The following is a 22274-nucleotide window of genomic DNA, read 5'->3' on the forward strand; positions in this document are numbered from 1 at the left end:
CAGCCACCACCCCTCACAGACGCCACCCTGAGCTGGGACAGACCAAGATCTGCACCCCATCCAAGAGCAGACAGCCCGCAGGCCCCCTAGGAAGGGTCCCTACCCTTGTGCTCTTGTCAAAGCCTGAGCCGCCAGAAGCACAGCTGACCATCCCCCGGGGAGCGAGCAAGGCTTGGGGGGTGGACGGAGGACACGCGGGTCGGGGCCGAGGGACCACCGCCTCCTACAGCTTCCCAGCAAGGTGACCCTCCCGGCTCCGGTTGGGTCCACAGCAGAGGCTGGAATAAAACTTTCCAGCGAGAAATTGCCTGTGCGGGTGACCCCAGCCAGTCCACTCTCACCCAGGCCCCTCACCACGGTGGGAGGACAGGCCAACCAGGAAGGGGGATCGGGCCGGAGGTGGAGGGGCCCCACCCTGGCTGTCCCCAGCCCTGGGACCAGGGTCCCCTGCTGCAGCTGACCCTTGGCCTGTCTTCCACCTCACACCCAGGTGGCCTCCGTGGTCTCTTGGGCCCCAAACACCTGCTGGGAGCTGCCCAGGCCGACGCCTCTCCCGGAGCCCCCGAGACCCGCCCCCCCGCCCCGCAGCTTCCTGTCAGCCCTCAGCATGGGCCGAAAGGGCCCTCCTGCCCCGGCTGACGCCTGCAAGTGACACTGGAGTAGTAATTCCCAGTTAAATAGGCACAAAACTGAGGACTGTGGATCGATTACCCAAACTGACTGGATATTGAAGGACAAATACCCTGTTAGCGGCACTTCTGCCGGGTGCACATGGCCATAAACGGGGACAGGGGGGCCACTGGGCCATGAATATGGAAACCTGCTTCCTTGGGGTTGCGGGCTCTTAAACGAGGCTGCGTCTCAGAGCCAGCAGAGGGGAGAGGACTGCTCCATGCCTGATTTATCGGCAAGAATGCTTTGCAGTCCTTCAGATTAATAAAAATATTTAATAAAGAATCAAGATGGTTTATCTGCAATGCAAAGAGAATCACATTGCCTATATTCTTGTTACTGCAAACTTGGAAGCAGGGAGAGTTGATGATATAAGCTACTGTATACATGACAAAAACACCCGTTCTGGTTATACGCTCCGCTGCACAGCCTCCCTCTGCCCTATAACCATATACCGTATTCGCCTGCCTCTTTCGGCCGATTCTAGAGTCTGCTCCGCGTTGTAGAGTTTAATATCACCCTGCTCTCAACGGCACAGGGGAAGTGATTACATAAGAAATAAATTTGGCTGTCATTGCATTTAAAATCAAATCAAGGATCATTTGTTTCCCCAAATGAACCAGTTCTCCTTCCCTGCCCATAAGTAGGCTGCTGTTTGCCGAACCATTTAGAAAAGTATATATAGTCAACTCGGCGCCTAATGGCTTGTACTATAATATGATCTTTATGCGGCCGCCTCGCTGAGCTGCTGGGAGAACACATAAACAGCACATGGCTTTTTTAATTTAAAGTTATAGGCATGAGACTTTGCAGGCTCACCTCAGATCCATCTGAGTCTCGTTGGGAGAAGCCCATGGCAAATCCTGGGGGCCCCCGGGACCCCCTCTCCACTCGTACCACCTGCCCTGGGAGGGAGGAGGGGCCGAAGCAGGTCCTGGGTGTGCACAGCCTCACCCGAAGCCACCCTAGTGGGGAGGAGGGGCCTGGGTGCTGCTTCGGGAAGCAGGGCCTGGACGGGGGAGCTTGCCTCAGGGCTCCGGACGGGAAGTGCCAGAGATGTGAGGCGAGGGGCCGGCCCACACCCGAGAGACTTTCTCAGGCCGAGTTGGGTCTCTGGCTTGGGCGCCCACCCATGGCTGAGGAACAGAGGGGGCTGCAGGACACAGACGGAGGGACCGAGGGGCTGGAACTTGGGCCTGCCCCATGGTGACCTGTCCATGGTGCTCAGTGGGCCCTCCTGCGCAGGCAGGGCACCAGGAGGCGGCTTTTAGAAGGGCTTCCAACAAAAACAGTTTCACAGGGTCTAGTATTTAAAGGGGCCAAGTTTCAGGAAACGCACTAACCCCTAATGCTGGCGCCTCTAACCCGACGATGCCAGATAAGAACCGCGTGAGGGTGATTGCAGTGCGCACCTCGGGTGGTGGGCGTCCCTCCCACCTAGGCCCAGAGAACTTGTCCAAAGGCCAAGTAAACCCGGGCAGGAGCAGGCCTGTCCCCCAGCCCAGACCACGATACCCAGGCTGCCCTCGTGGTTGAACTGCGTCTGATCTCAAGTCGAGGCCGTCAGCTGCTCAGGCTCTGAGACACCATCACCCATGCGGCCACGAGACGCTCACTCACACCCCTTTTCCCGGCACCCCGGCCCCTCAGAGGGAAAGCCGGGCACAGAGCCTGCGGAGGGAGCATTGGGTGTACCTGAGGGGCAGCGAGGCTAGGGAAGGTCCCATGCGGCCCCCACCTTGGCCCCCGGGGCCCCCTGAGCTGTAGTGGGAGTAGCGTCCCTGCCTCGGCCGATGACAGCAGCAGGTAAAGGTGGGAGAGGACCCCCAGGTGGGGGGGACCGAGGCCCAGAGATAGGCAGGAGTGCTGGCCCTGCCACGTGACCTTGAGCCCAGCACAGCACGGGGAAGGCGGGGCGATGGGAGGAGGCATTCCAAGATGGGAGGAGGCTCCCCCCTCCCTCCCGCGCCAGGACGCTAGCTGTGTGGGTCCCGGGGCCTGGAGCCGGGCGGTGTCCCAGCGGGCCAGGGCACTGCGGCTCCGGGCAACAGGTCAGCGACAGGACCCTGGCAGGGGCCCGCCAGCCCGCCTCTGACCTCCGACCTGACCTCTGACCCCTCCCCAGACTGAGCCCTGCATCCCACTGGACCCTCGCCTGTGTCTATCGAGCTGCCGGACACGCAGTGACAGGAAGGTCTGGGCAGCCCACCCAACCCCGTCCTCTGCCTCCCGGGGCCCGGGGACCCGCCGGCCAGGCCAGGCGCCGGGTGGAGTCCGGTGCTGGGCCTGTCTGGAGAGTGTCCGCGGCTCTTTGCCAAGTACAGGGAGGTTAATGCCTCCACCTCGTTAATGGCTCGCTGTGCTATAATGTTCAGCATAAACTTAAAAATTAATTGCCTCACCTTCCGAGGCATCTTTAACTGCTCCTGAAAGGAGATATGGCTAATAACCATCGCTTTAAAGTCAATTCTCGTTAGAAGATGATGTTGGACCAAATTTCTTTTGCTAGCTCATTATTTCACACTTTCCCCTCCTTCGCAAAAATCTCTGTACGCGCGTTTTGGCCTAATTTTTTAAATGCTCAAAGGAAAACAGCCAAGCCCTGGGTCTGGGTCTGGATCTGTGGGTATGGGACGGGCCGTGGGCTCAGACCCCTGCCGGCCTCGGCCCGGGCGAGAGCATCGGGGGCAGACTGACTAATGTCAGCCCCCAGGGACCCTCCTCCTTTCCAGGGCCCCGTGGAGTCCGTGAGGATGTTGAGGCATGACCCCCGGGTCATGGGACCAGCAGCCGCGTCCTATGGCTTTGGCGCCCAGGCAGGGTCTGCCTGTCTCCCCCAGGACCTGAGCGCCACGTCCAGCTCCTCTGGGCCTCACTGTCCGACACCTGCAAAAACTAACGGGCACATCCTCTCCTGGCTGGGAGCCGGGGGGCTCTGCAATCGTCCTGTGATGGACACACAGGAGGCGTGGGCCTCAGTGGACCCTGCGGGGTGGCTCCCCAGTGACCTGGCTCACAAACCAGGGGCCCCAGGAGGCGGGCGCCCAGACACACTCAGGGAGGGACTGCAGGACCAGGCAAGGTGGCCCTGGCCCCGAGCGCCTGGCCAGTGGCTGGAAGTGCTACAAGGTCCACTGTGCGGCGGCGGGGCACATCACTGGCTCCTCCCGCCATTGGGCAGAACCCCCTCCGTCCCTCCCACCCAGGAGACGGGATAGGGTGATCGTCACCCCATTTCTGATGGTGGAGAAACTGAGGCCCAAGTGGGGCTCCTGATGGAAGAGCCAAGACTAACAGGCCCAGGACCCCCATCTGCACCTCCCCTGCAGCACCTCCCCCAGCCCCAAAAGCCACTCTTCTTTTTTTTTTTTAACTTTTTAAATTATTTTTTGTGCCGCGCGGCATGTAGGATCTTAGCTCCCCGACCAGGGATTGAACCCGTGCCCCCTGCAGTGGAAGCGTGCAGTCCTAACCACTGGAGTGCTGGGAAGTCCCCTGCACTTTCCGTCCTAATATGACCTGTTCCCACGCATGTGCACAGTCGGGGGCACACCTGGAGCCACCCACACTCTCTCGTTGAACCCTGAGACCCTGCAGTTCCCCAGCCCCTGCCCCTCGCTCTGCCTGTCAGCCCCCAAATGTCACCTCGGAGCCAAGGCCGAGGGTCCCCCGGCCAGAGAGGTGGGCACCGGCCCCTCCTCTGGGCTCCTGGCTGCAGCTGGGGGCGAGGGTACCAGCTGCCCCAGGCTCCTGCCTAAAGCAGGTTGATTTTTATTACCCAGAGAGCAACAAATCACTCTCTGACAATAATCGGGATGAACAGACACTTAATTATGAGGCCACGAGACAGCACGATTATTAATTTTAAATTGTGCAACTCATTTCTGAAGACTGAGCCTGAGAGCTGCCGCGGGGCTCCTGGGGGCCTGGGAGCAGCTCGGAGGCTGGGGGGGGCTCCAGTGGGTCCCCAAAGCTCCTGCCAGCAGAGGGTCTGAGGAGACGGGGTCTGCAGGACCAGGTGTGGTCTGGGCACCAGGGGAGCCAGTGGGGCCCGGGCTCTGGGCCCCCAGAGGCTGCTCTGCCAGCAAGTGCCTGGGTCCAACTGGGGCGTGGAGGCTGCACCTTTCCCAAAAGGATGGGGAAAGCCCCTTCAGCACAGGAGTGGTCGGCCTGAGCTCCCGATGAGAAGGGTCCCGGGACTGCACCCCTTCCTCCGGCCAAAGTGAGTCCTGGTATCAGTGTCTGCACAGGGAAAGGGACACCCCAGAGAACCCCAGGTGCTTGTGACCCTGATCGGCCACCAGGGGCCACTGGAGGGGACCCGAGAGCAGACCAGGGCTGCCGGAGGGCCCGGGGCCCTGGCGCAGGGCTGACCTCAAGAGGCAGCCTGTCCCCAAAGCTCGGTGACACCTGCCCCTCAGCGCTTCCCAGATTTACCGTCTCCCCAGAGCTCTGGAATTCCCCCTACGGTGTCTCCCGGCGAAGGGGGTGGTCCCAGATTCCTCCTGGGCCTGTGGGGCCTTAAGGACGGCAGAGGCCCTTGGGGGGACACGGGGGGGCTGGAGCTCCGTCACGAGGCTGCAGGGCCCCGAGTGCTGTGGGGACAGCCCGCCCCAGCCAGCTCCCCGGGGAGCCCGGCGGGAGCCCGGTGCCAGGCCGGGCAGCTTGCGTGAGCCGGCTGTGAGCCAAGCTGGCGGCTGGTGGCGCTTGGCAGGCGGCACGGAGGAGCGGGAAGGGTTGTTTGCAGACTGCGGACGACAGTTTCCCAGCTGAAACCTCGCTGGTTAAACAGAAGAAGGGAGCAGTGCCCACAGCAGATCCCCAGCAGGCAGAGACAGAGGGCGGGGCCAGCCTGGGCTGTGGGGCCGGGCATCACCGTGGGAACCTGGGAGAGATCTGGGGGCCTTGGAGCCCTGTGACGGGGTTCCCCCAGGTGGACTCCCTGGCGGGGGTGGGCTGACCACCCTGTCCTGGGAAGGAATTAGAGCAGACCTTCTGGGTCCCAGGATCAGCCTTCACCACTCTCCACCAAGGCCCCCATGGCACTGCACGGTGGGTGCCCGTTGACCCCCCCCCACCCTGCGCAGGGGGGTGCCTGGGGGCCTCAGTCTCCCTGAGCGTTCCAGCCCCTGTGTGTGTGTGTGTGTGTGTGTGTGTGTGTGTGTGTGTGTGTGTCCAGGTGTGGAGTGGCTCTGCTGCCCTCAAACTGCCTGGGATCCCGTCTGAGCACTAACCTCCTTGGCAATGTTGGGGGGATGGGGGACCCCTGAAGCTCCCTGGGGAGCCCAGAGGGTGTGGGACTCCAATGTGGGGTGGGGGGTGGAGTGTGGAGCAGAGGAGGAGGGAGAGAAAGACAGAAGGGGAGGCTGGGAGGCCAGACCACAGGGAGTGAAGGGTTAGCAGCACAGACGGGCGTTCCTGCCCAGGAGGAGCCAGATAAAATACAGAAGACCCAGTTAAATCCGAATTTCAAATAAGCAATGATTTTTTAAAGTATAAAGTATAGGTACGTCCCAAAACTGCGTAGGACATACTTATACTAAAACAATTATTTCCTGTGAGTGTGAAATTTAGTTTTAACAAGGTGTTATGTATTTTCACTTGATAAATCTGGCCACCCTAGCCAGGGGAGACAGACGCTCGGGGCGCCCACCTTGCTGCAGGGCAGACCCCCAGCCCACAGCTTGCCCCTGCTCAGGGGTCCTGTTTGGTAGACAACAAGGGCAGCTGCCTCCCTCCTGGCTCTCCGGTTCCTTCACCCCACGGTCCTTTCTTGGAGGGACCAAGGGCGAGAGGCCAGCGTTGAGCCAATCAGCCCCTTTCACAGAGGAAACGCTGGACCTAACTCTGTCCCTGGAAGCCCCGCTCCAGGTGTCCGGCGCCCAGCACTGGCGGACCCGCTGCAGGCCTCAGGTAAGTCCCACGTCCCCAGCCTCCCCTCCGGGCCACCCACAGAGGCCGCTCCTGTCCTCCTGAAGCAGGTGATAAATGTTCGCTTTTAGGGCCAACTGATAGATTATTAGAGATTATTAACAGCGTGGCTGCCAGTTACAGGAAGCGCAGTGCGGGGCGTTAGCCTGGTGGAGGTCAGAGAGCTAGTTTCCTCCAGTGTGGAGCCCGGAGCGCCCTCCCCTCTGTCTCAGGAGGGACGAAGTGACCAGATTTATTGCGGCCACAAGAGTTCATCAGGCACTTAGCGGCTTCCAGCCCCTGGTGTGAGGGGCAGTGGGGGGCTCTGGGGGCTGAGGTGGGAGAGTACTCCCGGAATTGCCCCTGCCTCTCCCACGGGGTGGGAGGGGGAGGGAGAGCCGGGGGAGGTAGGTGCTGGGGGTGTCCTGCTCGCCCCCAGTGGCCCGTGCTCAGCAAAGCTTTGCTCACCAGGCTCCGTGTCCACCCCCCCCCCCCCCCCCACGGCCCCCCCCCCGGGCCCCCCCCCCCCTGCCCACTGCGTCCCCCCCCCCGCCCCCTGCCCCCCCCGCCCCCCCGCAGCCAGCCAGCCACGCAGAGGGGCCTGAACCGAGTCCCTTTCCCTCTCTGAGCTTCGGTCTCCTTTCCTGGAAAACGAACTAAGTGAGAGCTGCTTCTGGAGGATTCCACGGCGTCCGCCAGGCCCGCCCAAGGGTGGTAACTGCCGCACGTGGGGCTCAAGCACGGGAGCTGTGCTCAGCTCTGGAGTGAGGACGGGGGACAGGGCTTCGGAAACCGAGGATGGGAAAGCCGCCCCCGGCCCCTACACGCCCTCCTGAGCGCCCCTGCAATTAAAGTGGTGATTGGACGTGGTACGGACGCACCTCAATACTCTGAGAATAATCAATGGGTCTTTAATTTCCAAACAATAACGGTCTTATTAAATCTAAATTTAATGTGCTTCTGGAATCCTTAATTTAAAGTGTCTGCTCCACTCAGTACAAACGCAGGGAGCACGTGACTCAGAACAGCAACGTGCACCACGGTGCTGGGGTTGACAGCACAGCTGCCCCTCCTGGGGGTGGCCCCTCCTCCCGCCCAGGCTGGCCCGCGGGTGGCACGGCCCCAGAGCCAGCTGAGGAGTCTGACGGGAGAGACGGATGTCGCAGGCCCAGCACTCAAGGCCGCAGGAGCGTCCCGTCTCTCCAGGGCTGAGGCTCACTCGGCCACCGACCCAGGGCGGCTGGATCTGGGCCCCATCTTTGTTCAGGCCGTGCCTTTGCCCTCACCTCCTTCGGAGCCGCTCTGGGGCACTGCCAGCAGGAAGCCTTTCCCGACCCACTGGCCACTGTCCAGGTCGCCCACGGACCCTCTGCCCCTCCCTCACAGGTGCCAGGGTGTCTCTGGGACTTATGGGTGTCCGTGGGTGCTGGACTCAGAGCCCTGGGTCGGGTCTTGGCTTCTCCTCCAAACATCCATGTGGCTTAGACCCCTCCGTAAAGGGGACAAGACGCTCACGTCCCGGGGGGCTGAGGGGCTTGGGGGGGGTGGGAGCAGCTTCCTCTCGCAGTCTGGGGGGCTGAGGTTCACGGGTGGACGTGGGCTTGGGGGTGGGCCCACTGCGGACTCTGCAGTCCCTCCTCCCCTTCCCCTGCTACCTGGCCGCCTTGCCTCCACTTTGGTGGCCTGGCCTGCCCCTCAGGTTTCTAGAAGTTGCCCTGGAAGCCCCCCCACTGCGTCCCGGTCACTCCTGGTCTGGAAGGGGGTCAGGTAGCCCCTCCTGGGATCAGAGCGCCCTGGGCCAGCCCCGGACTGCAGCACACTTCCCCTTCCTGGCTCCTCCCGTGATAACAGTGTCCCCTGCGTGGGCCAGTCACCTCCAGCCCTTTGTTTTGACCCCAAAGCTCCGGCAGAGCTGACTTCTCATCAGACACAAGCTCAATTAGTGCAGAAGCACATCCCACCTCCACTGGGCTGCCCACATGGGAAGCAAAGTAACCCACTGTCCCCCTGGTCACAGTGTCCCCTGGGGTAGACAGGACCCCCACCTGCACTCGTGAGGCACCCCACCTGCGAGATGGGCCCCTGTTCTGGGGAGTGTTGGGTGGAGAGTGATGCCCGGGCCAGCCTGACTCAGCTTCCCATCTCAGCTCCGTCACTCACTGGCCGTGAGGATTTTGTTTTTAAATTGTGATAAATAAAATACACAAAACATAAAATTTACCATTTTTAACCATAGTAACCTGAACAATTCAGTGGCATTAAGTACATTCCCTATGATGTTGTGCAATCAACACCACTATCCAGTTTCAGAACTTTTCCCCCCAGAATGAGACCCTGTACCCATCAAGTAGTCACTCGCGTCCTTCCCTTCCTCCCTTGGCCCCTGGCGACCACGGATCTGCTTTGCCTCTCCTGGACATTTCACACAAATGGAATCATACAATATTGTGTCCGGTTTCCTTGACTCAACATCACGTGTTCAAGGTTCATCCACGGGGTAGCGTGAATCAGCCCTTCGTTCTTTTTTATGGTTGAATAATATTCCATTGTGTGGAGGGACCACATTTTGTTTATCCTTCATCTGTTGACGGACAGGTGGCTTGTTTCTACTTCTGGTTACTGTGAACACGCTGCAGTGAACAACGGTGTGAGATTTTGTTTAAACATGTCTTCAAGTCTTCGGGGTGTCAGCCTTGGAGTGGAATTCCTGGGTCCCATTGTGATTCTATGTTTGGCGTTTTGAGGAACTGCCAGGCTGTTTTCCGCTTTGGCTGCACCACTTCAGTGTCACCAGCCATGAGACTGGAGCCAGGCTCTGGCAGCCTTGAATTTTCCCATCTGTTAAACGGAAACCATCACCTCTCTCTCTCGGGCATGTGAGGAAGAGTGAGGAGGGGGTGATGTCCGCCACGTGGAAGGCCCTCCGCACGGAGCCCTGACGCGGGGGCCACAGTCCCTGTGCGCCTGCAGAGCGCTATAGCCTCCTGTTCTTGAACGTGCCGGGCTGGTGCCCCCAGTGGACCCTGCGTCCCCCTTGGCCAGCGAAACCGTGAACACTGGAGCTCCTGTCTGAGGGCAACTGCCACGCACCAGCCACTGAGTTTGGTGCACCGAGTAGATGCTCTATAAATACTGAGTGGAGGGGTGATTTCTCATTTCCATGACACCGCAGCAAGATAGAAACTGTTCTATTTCACAAAACCTCACACAAGTGACTTAGAAAGTCCCCAGCCAGAGGATGGAGCTGGGAGCCTGTCACAGGCCCGTCTGGCTCCTGAGCGCAGGGCCGAACATCAGGGTGTTCACTGCACGAGGACATCCGGCCGGGGGGATGGACGGAGCAAGTCTCCTGTCCCCATTCTGTCCCCTCCATCAGGCACCCGGAGATCAGCACAGAGGCACTGCAAGGTCTGGTGGAGGCCTGGGCAGGTCCTGGGGGGGCCCACACCTTGCCAGGCCTACCCGGGAAGCTCCGGGCCACCCCCTGCCGGGCCACCCCCTGACACAGGCACAGCTCATCTCTGATGCAGGAGTAAGTGGAGGCCAGACACAGGCCCGAGAGGGCCTGGACCCCAGAATAGCCCAGACCCAGCCTCTGTGGGAGGCTGGCTTTCCCTGGATTCTTGGTACAGAATCACCAGCTGAAATCCCCCAGGGCTCTGAGTGTGTGTGTGTGCTGGGAGCCGAATTTCTGCTTTGCCCTCACAGAACCCCCGGGCCAGCATTCACTGCACATACACCGTGCACCAGGCACCAATGTGCACCCTGTGAGCGCGGCCCTTTGCGGCCCCGAACCCTGAGGGGCAGCATCAGCACGATCCCGTTTTATGGAGGAGAAACCCGAGCGCTTACCGCGGCCAAGCAGGGAGTGAGCTCGGGACCCCTCCACCCCTCCCAGCCTGGGGTGTGGGCGGGGCTGGGGTGCCCCCGAGGAGGCCAGCCCTGCCCCCACCCCGCCCCCTCCCTCCTGGAGCCCCCCCTGCCCCGTGGGCATTTCCTCAGAGAGTTTCCCATGTTTTGCAGAGCTGGATGGCAGCCTCGTCCTCACGGTAATTGACTGCTCTCTAATCAAATTGATTTCCATTCCAGGGAGGCCTGCCGGGCCCCTCCATTCCAGGAACAGTATTTTGAGCACCGATGTATAATCAAATAGCAAAAAGCAGAGGGCACCGCGGGCCTCGATGCCAATCGTATAAAAGCTAAATGGCCCGAGCTTTTAGGCCTAATCACTTCTATGTTCCCACTCGGAGTGGGTCTGCAGCAACGCCCCGGCCTATCCGGGTGGGGTCCGAGTGATCCACTTTCCCCGCCCCTCAGCCAGGCCGCCTTGCCGAGGCCAGCCTCCCCTCTGCTCTGCCCACTGCTCGTGACTCCCTTCCCCTCCAGAGGGGCTCTGCCACTCGGTCTTGGAGGAGCCTCTGGGGCCCAGCACTGGGGAGGCCGCAGAGCCGGGCGCGGAGTCAGCTCCAGCTCAGACTGCCTCTGGGTCTGCAGGAGGGGCAGGTGGAGGTCCTGACTCGAGTGAGTGCCCAGGGCCCGGGTGGAGACAGAGCCCAGCACCGAGCTCCACGGCCCGCTGTAGCTCCCGGGAGCCCCGCAGCCAGTCCCTGAGCCCAGGGGGGCCCTTACCAGCCCCGACCTCTCCATGCTTCTCCCTCACCCCGCTCCTCAGGGGGCTTCATCTCTCCCCAGCTGGGGTGGGCCAGTCCAAGGCCCGTGTGTCCCTCGTCAGGGATGGGGTGCCTTGTGGCACAGGTGCCCTGAGGCAGCCCCTTCGCTCGCCCCCCCGTTATCAGACCTCGGGGTTGGATGCCTGGTATGGCCGGCAGGGGCTCTGTGGGCTTCCATGGGGCGGGGCAGGGGTCAAGGGCATGGGCCTCCTTCCCACACAGCTGGCCAGCTGTGTGCTATGGCCACGCCCCTCTGCAGGCCTCAGGCTCGTCTGCTAGGTATAACGGGGAGTGTGAGCATAGGTGATGGTTTCCTTGTCAGGAGCGGGGTGACATGGATTTGGGGACCTCCTGGAACTGATGGGGGCCCTGGGGGCTGAGTGGCAGTCCTCAGGGCCCCCACCAGAGGGATTGCTCAGGGTCAGAGCTCTGTAACAGATGCAGTGTTGCCCTCAAAGCATCCCTGCTGACCCTCGGCTGAGGCCCCAGCCTCCCTTCCGGGACTTCAGCTCTGATCCCAGAAACTGAAAGCAGAATGGGTGCAGGCGTCTGTGCAGGGTCCCAGCTGAGACGGAGCTGCCCCACACCCTGGGGCAGAGGGGCGCCACGTCCCTCTGAGTCAAGGTCCAGACGCCCTCCCTGGCCCTTGGCCCTGACCCTGTGGTCTCGTCGGGCCTGTCCTGCAGGAGGAGACGGCTCATGCCTCCCGAGGTCCCTGCAAAGCCCCCACTGGTGGATCAGCCTGTGGTGACACTAAGATGGGTCTGGGGCAGCCCCTCCCCGGGACCAGCCAGCCCTCCACCCGCCTCCGGCAGGCAGCTCCGGGTCTACGGAACCAGCTCCAGTGCAGCCACGTAAGTAAGGCGGTGGGGCCGCGGCCCTGCAGTAAATCCTGCTGCCGTGGTCGGCAGCCCAGTGGGGAGACCCTTCCCCGGAGGATGGGCCTTGGCAGGCCGGGTCCTCCCTCCCACCTGAAGGGCCCCCAGCTCAGCAGACTGGGATGGCCGGAATCTGAGTCTGGGAGGAAGCCGCCTGGCACGTTTCTGCCGTCCTGGGTGGGGGAGGACCGCAAGGCAAGTGGATATAAAAGTTCAGAGCCTCTGTTTGGCCATCACCCACCCCCCACCCCCAAGAGAACACAGCCAGCTGGGGGCAGGCCAGTAGGCCTTTACACGAGGGCTCCTCGGATGCACAAGGACAAGGTAACCCCCCCTTCAGAAAATTGGCAGAGGGGTGGGAGACACCTCACCAAAGTCGGGGGTCGGTCGGTGGCCAGCAGATGTGAACGGGGCCGACACGCCGAGATTTTTAGAGCGAGCAGAGTGTGGTTTGCAGCCTAACTGATATGGCGAAAGTTGAAACCCCCCCCCCCCCCCCGTCGAGCCCCGGTGTTGGTGAGAGGTGTGCCCCTCCCCGCCCGCCCCAGGGGCTCCCGGGAGCCCAGCCTAGAGGAGCGGGCAAGGATGTGTGGCCCGCAGCAAAAGTCTGGGACCACTGCTGGGGACCCTGCTCCACCAGCCCCAGGTGGGCGGGCGCCCAGGGCGGGGGCTTCAGCTCTGGCCCCTCACCCCCCACAGGTGTCCCGAGTGGACCCCCCTTGCGGTGGGGACGAGGCTCAGGCCATGCACGCCACAGTCTGACTGGAGCGGCGGATGGACAGGTGGCACCTGGTGGTGGAGGAGCCGGACCACCCTCTGCTGGTCCCGGCTGAGCCCATCCAACCTGCCAGCCTGGGGAAGCTCCCTCCCCTCAGCCAGGTGTCAGCCCAGTGAGGTCAGTCCAGGCAGGGGCCTGGTTCAAATGCTGGCTTTTCCCCCTTCCAGCTATGTCCAGGTGACTTCATAAACTTCTCTGAGCCTCAGTTTCCCTGTCTGAAAAATGGGGCTATGGTTGGATCACTTCACAGGATTGTGGTGGGACTCCAATGAGGCCCTGCATGGGCAGTGGGCGGGCAGAGGTCAGCCGGGGTTAAGCTCCATCCAACCCTGTGAGGCCTGAGGCATGCTGGGCGGAGACAGCTGAGGAAGGAGACCCAGACCACAGGTCCTCTGGAGGTCAAGTTCCCCACTCCTGCCTCAGGGGCTGTCCCCAGGGGGGCTGCCTAGGGAATCCTGCCAGGAGGCCAGCTTTGAACACCTGCCGTTAGGAGTGACTTCCCCTCCCCCACTTCCCGAGTGCAGCCCCCAAGCTGGGCGCCGTGACCTCCGCATCTGCCCCTGCCCCTGCCCCTGCTCCAGGAGAAGGGAGGCCAAGGGCCTGAGTGGAGTGAGGGCCAGAGATGAGGTGGCTTAACCAGCAGCCGGGGCCTGTCTGGGGTACAGGTGCGGGGCACCCTGGAACTTCCTGGGCCAGGAGAGCTGCCTGCTGGCGTGGCGCCCTAGCCGCCCTGCGCAAGGGGCCCTGTGCTACCTGGAACCGGTCCAACCGCGGAGAGTCCACGGGGCAAACCTGGCTGGCTCCTTGCCGGGCCACCCTGTCCTTACCTGATGGAACCCGGACAGAGCCACATACCTGGGCCAGCCCCGCCCTCAGGCAGGAGGGGAATCTGAGGCCCGGAGCCCAGGGCAGGTGGGCTCTGCCCCCGCCTGGTCAAGGCCTCTCCGTTCCCTACCTCTGACCGCCCTCCCTGGAGAATCAGGCTGCCTTTCCTGGAAACTGGGGCCTCCGCGGCCCTCCCCGCGAGACAATGCGCCATCCATCTCCCAGCCCCACTTGTCTGTCTGGAGCTGTTAGTAAATTACGGTCCCAGGAGGCTGGGACCAGCCCCTCCGCTGCTTCTCGGCTCAGCGAGGCCCGCTTCCAAAAGGCGGGGGGTGGGTGGGGGGCGGCTTTGGGTCCGGACGAGACCCCCAGCACCACCCCAGGACAGACTCCTCAGGCCCCCTCCCAGCTCCAGGCCTGGCCACTGGCCACAGACACCCCAGGGAAGCCCAAGCAGCCGGCCCAAGGGGGGAGATGGCCTCGTGGTCTGAAACCCCCACTCTGTCACAGCAGGAGTCCTGTTGACACAATGTCACCGAATCCACCTTCTGCTTATCTCCTACCTCCCATGTGCCCTGACCTGTGTGTGGGGGGCCCCAGGTGGCCGAAAGGGAAACTGAGCCTCAGGGAAACTGAGGCTCAGAGAAGTGTACCTCAGAAGAGCTGGGTGCCCCGGGGCAGCACAGAGAGGCAGGCACCATCCCTCCTGCCCTGCGGGCTCAGGACCCCACCCCCACCGGGCTCTGACCCTTTGTTCCTGAGGACAAAGGGCTCCCGGCAGAGCCTCCGGGTCCTGCTGACTCCGCACCCCCTCCCAGAGCAGGACAAAGGGGTGGGATGCAAAGGTTCTGATGCCTCAGACAGTTTCTGTGGAGGCTACAAGGGCAGGGAGGCTGGCTGAAGGACGGAGGCTGGAGGGGACAGAGCCAGGCTGGCAGGTGCCCGAATCCCCTCCTCCTAGGACACCGGGAGGCTCGCATGGGGAAAGCAGCTGGGCTGGGCTGGGCGGCTGGAGCCAGAAGAACCCGGCAGGACCCCTGGGTTCAGAGCGGAGTCCTTCCTCAAGATACCCACCTCCCCACCCCCACCCCGGGCCCCAGCTCTTCCCGCCGCCGGGGGCTCGGGGCCCGCCTGAATGGGGGCATTCGGAGGCTTATGATGGCGTTTGGGGACCTTCCAGGGGTGCAGCCTGTGGCCCCGAGGTTGGGTGTCTCCACCAGCCCAGGTGGGAGACCCAGAACCCACTGATTCAGCAGCTCTGAGGTCCCGGGCAGGAAGGGGAAGGGGCTTGTACAGGCCCAGCTGGCGGGTGAGCTGGGCTCCGGGCAGCAGGGCACAGCTCTGAACACAGGACCTGAAGCGCTCGGCCATCGGGGCTGGGCCCTGGGGTCGGCGGGCGTGCCTGGCTCTCCCCAAGCTTGCCCCTGTGTGCGATGTGGCCCCTGCAGGAGGGGGCGGATCAGGGCGACCCCAAACCAGCAGACCCACTGCTGCAGGGGCCCATCGGGAAGCCACGCCCACCTGTTTTAGACTCTGTGTCTGCTCCACGCTGGCCGTGGCTCCAGGGGACCCCCTTCTGGGAAAGTCACACGAAGCAGACCTACAGACCCCTGCCCCTGGGGGAGGCAAGGTAAACAAGTGAGCAAATAAATCCACCCCTAGCTTGGGCACAGCACCTGCTACAAAGCCTGAGAAAGCGGCAGAGGCCGGAGACGCTTCTAGAAGCAGGTCAGAGGTGAGCCTTCTGGACAAGACCTCGCAGCACAGATCAGATGAGGAGCCCACCACCCAGGTGTCCGAGCGTCGGAATCGCGCGTGAGGGCCCCAGACCTGACCCGTGTCTGTGGGGCACACTGACGCAAGGCCTCGCCCACCAGGGCCCAGAGGAGCCCAGAAAGGTCCTATGGGTACAGCAGAGGAGCGCAGGGGGGACAGAGCTGCCAGGCCTGAATCAGAGAACCCCAGCCCTGGGCTGGCCTGGAGGGACGGTTCCAGGGACGGTCAGGGGATGGAGTAGCCTGGCCTGGCCCCGGGGGGGCCCCCAGTCGAGCCAGGTGACCTGCTCCGCCCATTGCAATTCCCCCTCCATCCACCTGGGGGCAGGCCTAGCCTAGGAGCAGGGCAGGGAAGGGGAGGGAGGCAGCCGCGCACCTGGAGTGGCAGGCAGGTGAGCCAGGTGAGGTGGATGCCCCAGTTTGCGGACAAGAAAAAGAAAAGGAGAGCCTCGCCAGTTCACCCGGAGCTCAGGGCCCTCCCCCAGGCACTGGACCTGAAGGACATCCTACCCACCAGCCCCCTTCCCTTGTAAGATACTGGGAGGAGGGGGAGGTAAGTGGGGCAGGTGTGGACGGTGGGCAGCGAGCCTGGGGATGGCCCTTCCCCCGCCCAGGGCTCCCGGGTCTTGAGGGTGTCCTGGGATGGTTGACCACCCTGCTTCCAACAGCCCACCCCCTCCCTGGCTTCTCAATGTCGCCCCCCAACACCACTGGGCGAGCAAAGTGCAGGCAACCTAGGTTTGAACTGACTTTATTATTCTGTAAATGTGAATTTTACAAAGCGCTTTACAATGAACGATCACATCCTTTTGTTTGTTTGTAACGGATTTCGCCTCCTGAACCGGCTCTGAGCACACTGCAAGCCCTCGCTTTCCTGGTCGCTGGCGGACGTTGTCTTCTGAGTTACGATACGGTGTCAGCCGTGGCGAAAAAGCAACAGTCTGGACTCTGCCAATTAGCAGCACGGAAGAGAGGGAGGCGCCGGAGGAGCAAACAGAGGTTTCCTCCTTCTTCTTCAAAAAACAAAAAAAAAAAAAAGAAAGAAAAAAGAAAGTAAAACAAACAAACAAAAAAAGCCAGCCTCTTCTGCGGCTGAAATGGAACTCAGTGTTACTGTGAAACAGGCCTCCTTTATACAGCACAGGACAATTTATTGATTTATTTTTAACAGTCGTGAGTTACAGTACTACATAACCCCTCCATGGACTCTTTACAGCAACCGTCTCCTTTTCAAAAGTCTCTTTTTTCCCAAACATTCCGTCCAAAGGCTGAATGGTCTATTTGCACCCAGTGCCATCCAAATGTTCAAGTCAAAAATATTTATACGTTTTATATTTAGTTCTTTTATTTTTTTTTTTTTTTGCTAAAAATAGTATTGCAAGTTTTGGCTTCTTTTGACATAAAAATTACAATCACGTGCAAAACGCTAACAATGAAGCATTGATCGGAAGTCAAGCAGGTTGTCCAATCTGAACGCATTAGATGCATCATTCTCCTTTCCGTTTTTCTCAAATAAACAAAACGACAGACAGACAGACAGACAGAACCCACAAACCCTTGCCAGGTTAGAAACACCTTGTACCGAGCCCCCCATGGTCTCCGGCCACCGGCGGGTGACACGCCCGGAGCTGGCTGGATGACGTAACGGCAAATTTATACAGCAGCATTTGGAAACAGTAGTTAAAGCTCAGGACGGCTCTGAGCTCTCAGTTCTGTGTTTAGGGTTTACTGCTGGCAGAGGCAAACAGAGGTTTTCTCTGAGTTTGCAGTTGGTTAATGGGCCATAGGGCTTTTTCCACTTGCAGCAAGATAATTCCATAAAGATAACCCACTGGAGGGGCATCTAAGCCATCAACGGCTAGGGGGGCACACACGGGGCCAGTGCTGGAGGGTTCCGGCCATCAAATGGGGACAGGTCAGGGCCGGGCACACAGCAGACCCCTCCCAGGGCGAGCCTCTCTCTGCATTCCTCCTTCCTCTAAGGCCGCCGAGGAATGCGTTTTCACGGAGGAGAAACAGGCCCGGCTCCGGGACAGCAGGCAGGGGCCAAGGGCTGCACCTCAGAGGCCTCTCCCCTCGCCTCTCGTCCACATTCAGGGGCAAGGAAAGCCAGTCGAATCAAATGCAAGGTTAAGCAACCACAGAGGACTCTGGGCGAGACCAGACATGGTGCAGAAAGCAAGATGGGATTCAAGTACCAAGGCCGCCGGCCAGGTGGGCGGCCCCACCGAGCTCACAGTATGTCACATCTTCCCGTCCCTTCTCCTGGACCTTTGCACTCGTCCCAGCTGCTTCCCCGCCACATCCCGGCCGCTGGGGAGGGCAGGAGAGGGCAGGCGGCCGCTGGAGCTCAGGCCAGCCGCCCACCACAGCCGCTGGGACTGGCCCAGTCCTTCTCTCCTCCAAAGGCGCTGACAGGACTTAGCTCTATGTAATAGACTCTATGTAGTTATATGCGTATTGCTAATAGTCAAGCTTAGGGATAAAGGTGCAGACATCTCATAAATACTGAGTGGCTTGTCTCTCGGTCTACAGGATCTGGGTGAGTCAGGGTCACGCTCACAGGACAGGAATTAGTCGTCTTGTAAACAGAGGAGGGGGAGGGTCTGGTTCTCTTAATTGGTTTTCCTTGGGAAAAATGCTCAGAAGATGCTAAGGCACTCTGGAAGGCCCCTCCGAGCCCAGGCCCGCCGCCGCCCACCCCGAGGAACATTCAGGACGCGGAGGGAGCGCCCCGGCAGATACGATCATCAGCCACGCCCGTCTGCAACGCTCCCAACCCACGTCCACCGCGGGGCACATTAGTGCAAAACGCTCGGCCTGGCCCGCCCGCGGCGCAGGGAGAGCTCAGAACCCATTCACATTTGATTATTATTAAAGTTTCACCTGTAGCTCTTGCCTTCCTTACCCAGAACAACAAAACAGACGGCGATTATAAACAATTAAAGGACAGAGGTCACGGGACATTGTGCTAGCCTGAGCGGCGGTGAGGCCGTCTCAGGGAGGCTGCCGTCTCAGGGAGGCCCCCGCCTCCCCCGCTGGACCAGCGGCACCCCTCCTTGTCCTGGCCTCGGGTGAGGGCCGTGCCCACCTTGGAGTGGAGGAGAAGGGAAGAGCGAGCCCTTCTGTCAACAGCCAGGACGGGCAGCCAGCCCCTAAAGGTCCCCAGGGATGGTGGAATGAAAGTGCAAACGTGGGGCAGGGACAGATGAAGGGACCTCCGTCTGGAGCGGGGGACGGTGGGGTCTGCCTCACCCACCACGCCCCGCCCCACAGCCTCCTGACAGCTTAGGGGGTGTGGCCTCCTCCCAACTCCAGGAGGACTTGGTCCTGGCCCCTGGTGGGCTGTGGGCCTGGGGGGGGGGGCCCTGCCAGCTCCAATCCCACCTGGGCCTGAGACAGAGGAGGCCCGCCTCTGGGCCAGGTGGTTGGTCCGAAGCCCCAGCAGGAAGGAGCTGCAGCCCCTTGGGCCGGGACCACAGGGCTCGGCCCTCCCTGCGCCAGTGCCCACCCAGGGTCCCCCGACCCCGGCCCGGAGCCATCAGCGCTCTCTGGAGGGCAGGCACCTGTGTGGCCTGGCTGGAAGGCGCCCCCCCCGCCCACCCCCCCAGGTCTCCCCCAAGGGCCCTCCACAAGGGAGGGCTGCAGTCAGCAGGACGAGCCTAAGCCTCCCGCTCTGTCCCCCAGGCTGGCTCCCGCTGGGACCCACACTAGGGCGGCTCAACTTTGCGGGTCAGGAGGGTTGAGCCACACCTGCCTGACAGGGGGACGAGACGGGCGGGGGGGGAAGCAGCAGGCCCACTCAAGTCTGGGGGTGGGGTGTGCCTCTGGCCAGGCCTGGGGGCTGCCTGGGACTAGAGGGGAAGGCAGCCCCTGGACGTCTGGACACGAGCACTTCGGACAGCCTGCGCCCCTCCCCGCAAACAGCAATTAAACTTCACAGTGAGCTTTCCAGCCTCAAACCAACACTTCCACGCCCCCGCCACCCCGCCCGCCATGCATTCCAGAACCCGTGCACCTGCAAATCGCCCCAGCTCAGGCCTGTGCCCACCATCCACCCACCCACCCACCCACCGCGTCAGAGGCGCGCATACCCCAGGGCTCGGAGCACATCCGGGGGAGCCCAGCACTGAGGGGCCTGGCTCCAGCCCCAGCCCGGCCCCCCGCTCCCTTCCTCCGGAACACACCCTGGCTGCACTTCAACAGGAGGTGAGTGGGACCTGGCCGGGGGGGCAGGGGGACATGGTATCCAGGTGGACCCACCCCCAAGCCGTAGTGGGTTGGGGCAGGGACCCCAATCCTCCCTAATTTTTTTGCTCTTTTGGGTCTGAAAGTTTCCAAACCATACATGAAATAGATCTGAATTAAGACGAAAACAAACAAACATAAACCCAACGTGGCTGCGGACTGCGTGGGCTGCCCCGGGGCAGCGGCCCCACCTCACAGGATGGTGGGCGGGTGGCTGGGCGGCAGGTGGCCGGGTGGCGGGTGGCCAGGCTGGAGCCAGCAGGTGCCAGGGCCGGCGGCCCAGGCCCTGGGTCCCAGGTGGACCGAGGGTCCATGGAGCCGCAGGGGTCGGGCAGACCCCACGGGCGCGGGGCAGGAGAGCGGGCGCGGGGCAGGAGAGCACACGCAGGCCAGATCGCTTCCACCGCCCACCACTGTGCCGTCACCACCGCCCCCGCATACGCTCACACACGCTCCGCACACACACCCACACCCCACACGCACGGCGGACCCGGCGGGCCTGAGCCCCGAGTCTCAGGAAGAAGGGAGAACAAGGAGTTTGGCCCCTGGGGGCCCAGCCCTGGCCCGTGGTCCCAGAGGAGTGGGGGGGGTCCCCACGGGAAAGGAACGAGGGTCCCGAGACACGTGCTCCCGCCCCACAGGCCCCTGGCTTCGCCCCAGGCAGAGGGAGCCGTGGGGGCAGGAGGCCGGGCACCAGGGTCTGGCGGCCTCTCGCCCCCTCCCCGAACAGGGGGAGGGAAAGCTACAACGTGGAGACTAACCTCTCGGATATCAAAAAGGAGCCCCGGGACCTTCCTCGCAACTAGGTCGCCAGGGGGCCTAATCGTTTACAGTATAACGAATGCATTTGTCTCCTTCATGAATTTTAAATACAAGCATAATAAAAATCACATTTTTTTCAGGCAACAGTAGCAGTTCAGTAGGTGAGTGGCTTGACCACATTTGTCTGTATTAGTAACGCATGCAAGCAGCTTCAGTACCCGCCTTGGCGCCCCGTCCGGCCTCGGGCCCCTACAAGGTCCCTGCGTACGGGCCCTCCGGTCTCCTCCCTGCGGCCGGCGTCGCGGGCCGGCTGCTGCTGGCGCTGCCCTGCTCGAAGGGCTGCGGGGGGCTCTGGCCCTCGGCGGGCAGCGGCTCGGGCGCGGCCACCTCCTGGACGACCGAGCCGGCCCCGTCGGCCTCCGAGCCGGCCTCGAAGGTGGGGTTGGTGGAGGCGCCCAGGTCGACATTCACAGCGTCAGTTCTCAGAGCCACGATGGTGGCTGCATCGCCCCGCCGCTCGGCATAGATGCGCTGCTCAAACACCTGCGCGGTGGCGGGCGGGAACTCGGGGTCCAGGGGCGCGCTGGCGGCCGAGGAGCCCATGACCGTGCGGTACATCTCCACGCCCTCGGGCAGCATGGACTTGATCTTGGGCAGCCAGCGCTTGCGGACGCGGCGGGCATTGGTGCACATGTCCGCGGCGATCACGTTCATCTCGCTCTCCTTGAAGCTGGGGGCGAAGTTCTGACAGTACACTGCAAGGACAGGGCGTCGGGAGGTGGCGTGAGCGGCCACCCACCCGCAGGAATCCCACGATGCTGGCCCTCCGCCTCCTGAGGGGCCGTGGGACTGAGATACCCTGGACAAGCCAGGGGGCAGAGCACTCTGGGCTGGAGAGGCCACCACGGGGCCAGTGGGGCAGGCTGGGCACCTCCAGGGTCTCCTCCACTCTGTTCCCCTCTGGCAAGGGAGACCACAGGGCCACCGAGGCCTCTCCTGGGTCAGCCTGAAGACCAGCGGTCACCTTTCTCACTGCTGGAAGCCCCACCCTGCTCCTCTGGGACAGGCTGGGGGAACCTTCAGGGGAGGGGCAGTCAGAGAAAACAGGACCCCAGCCTGCGGCTCTAGCAGGAGCACAGAGGGCCCAGGGGGCTCTGGTTCCTCCGGACCACTGGCTGGCACTGCGGCCTTGGGTGGGCCCCCATCTCTGGGCCTCGCTTTCCCACTCTGTCCCACCCACCTTGCATCCTTGGTCAGACAAGCCTTTGAGAATCCCTGCCCTGGTGGAGTGGGAATCGGGGAAGGGCCTGGGCACCCACTCAGCTGTGAGGCTCGGGTCTCTCTGGGCCCGATCAAAGGGCTAGCAAGGAGTGAGGAGGGGGCCGGCTGACACCTGTCTTCAGCCCAGTCCCTGGCCCGGAGACCCCAGCGCAACAGTGGCATTGTCATCCGCAATAAGAACGATACGCCCTCTCCCCGCTTCTCCTCTAGGAGCCTCAAGACCCAGCTCTCCAAACAGCACGGAACCCAGAGGCGGGGCCCCCAGGGTGAGCCCCCTCCACTGTGAGCCCTGCTCTGGGGCAACACCAGCTGCACCCCCTCTCGGCATCTTCCCAGAGCCGCTGCCGGCACCCCACCCATGCTTTGGGACGCGATTACTGGCTGCAAAGGCCCCTCTTTGCTCTAAAACAGAATTAGCCTCACAAGAGAGATTTTTAAGCCAGAAAACTAAGACAGTGTTTCGCGTGCCGACAGC

General features: G+C 62.0%; 1 protein-coding gene across 1 annotated transcript in view; it reads right to left on the bottom strand.

Moving 5' to 3' along the window:
* Window positions 1-19591: 19591 nt before the first annotated feature.
* Window positions 19592-22274, bottom strand: part of NACC2 (NACC family member 2) — a 70538-nt gene continuing 67855 nt past the window's right edge. Inside the window, exon 6 of the mRNA XM_029203842.1 lies at window positions 19592-21273. Within this exon, the coding sequence (XP_029059675.1) occupies window positions 20768-21273 (506 nt within the window). The 3' untranslated portion in view covers window positions 19592-20767. The remainder of the gene's footprint in view (window positions 21274-22274) is intronic.

Source organism: Monodon monoceros, unplaced genomic scaffold, assembly GCF_005190385.1.
Source record: "Monodon monoceros isolate NGI ecotype Baffin Bay Population unplaced genomic scaffold, NGI_Narwhal_1 Super_Scaffold_5, whole genome shotgun sequence".
In the NCBI taxonomy this organism is placed as follows: Eukaryota; Metazoa; Chordata; class Mammalia; order Artiodactyla; family Monodontidae; genus Monodon; species Monodon monoceros.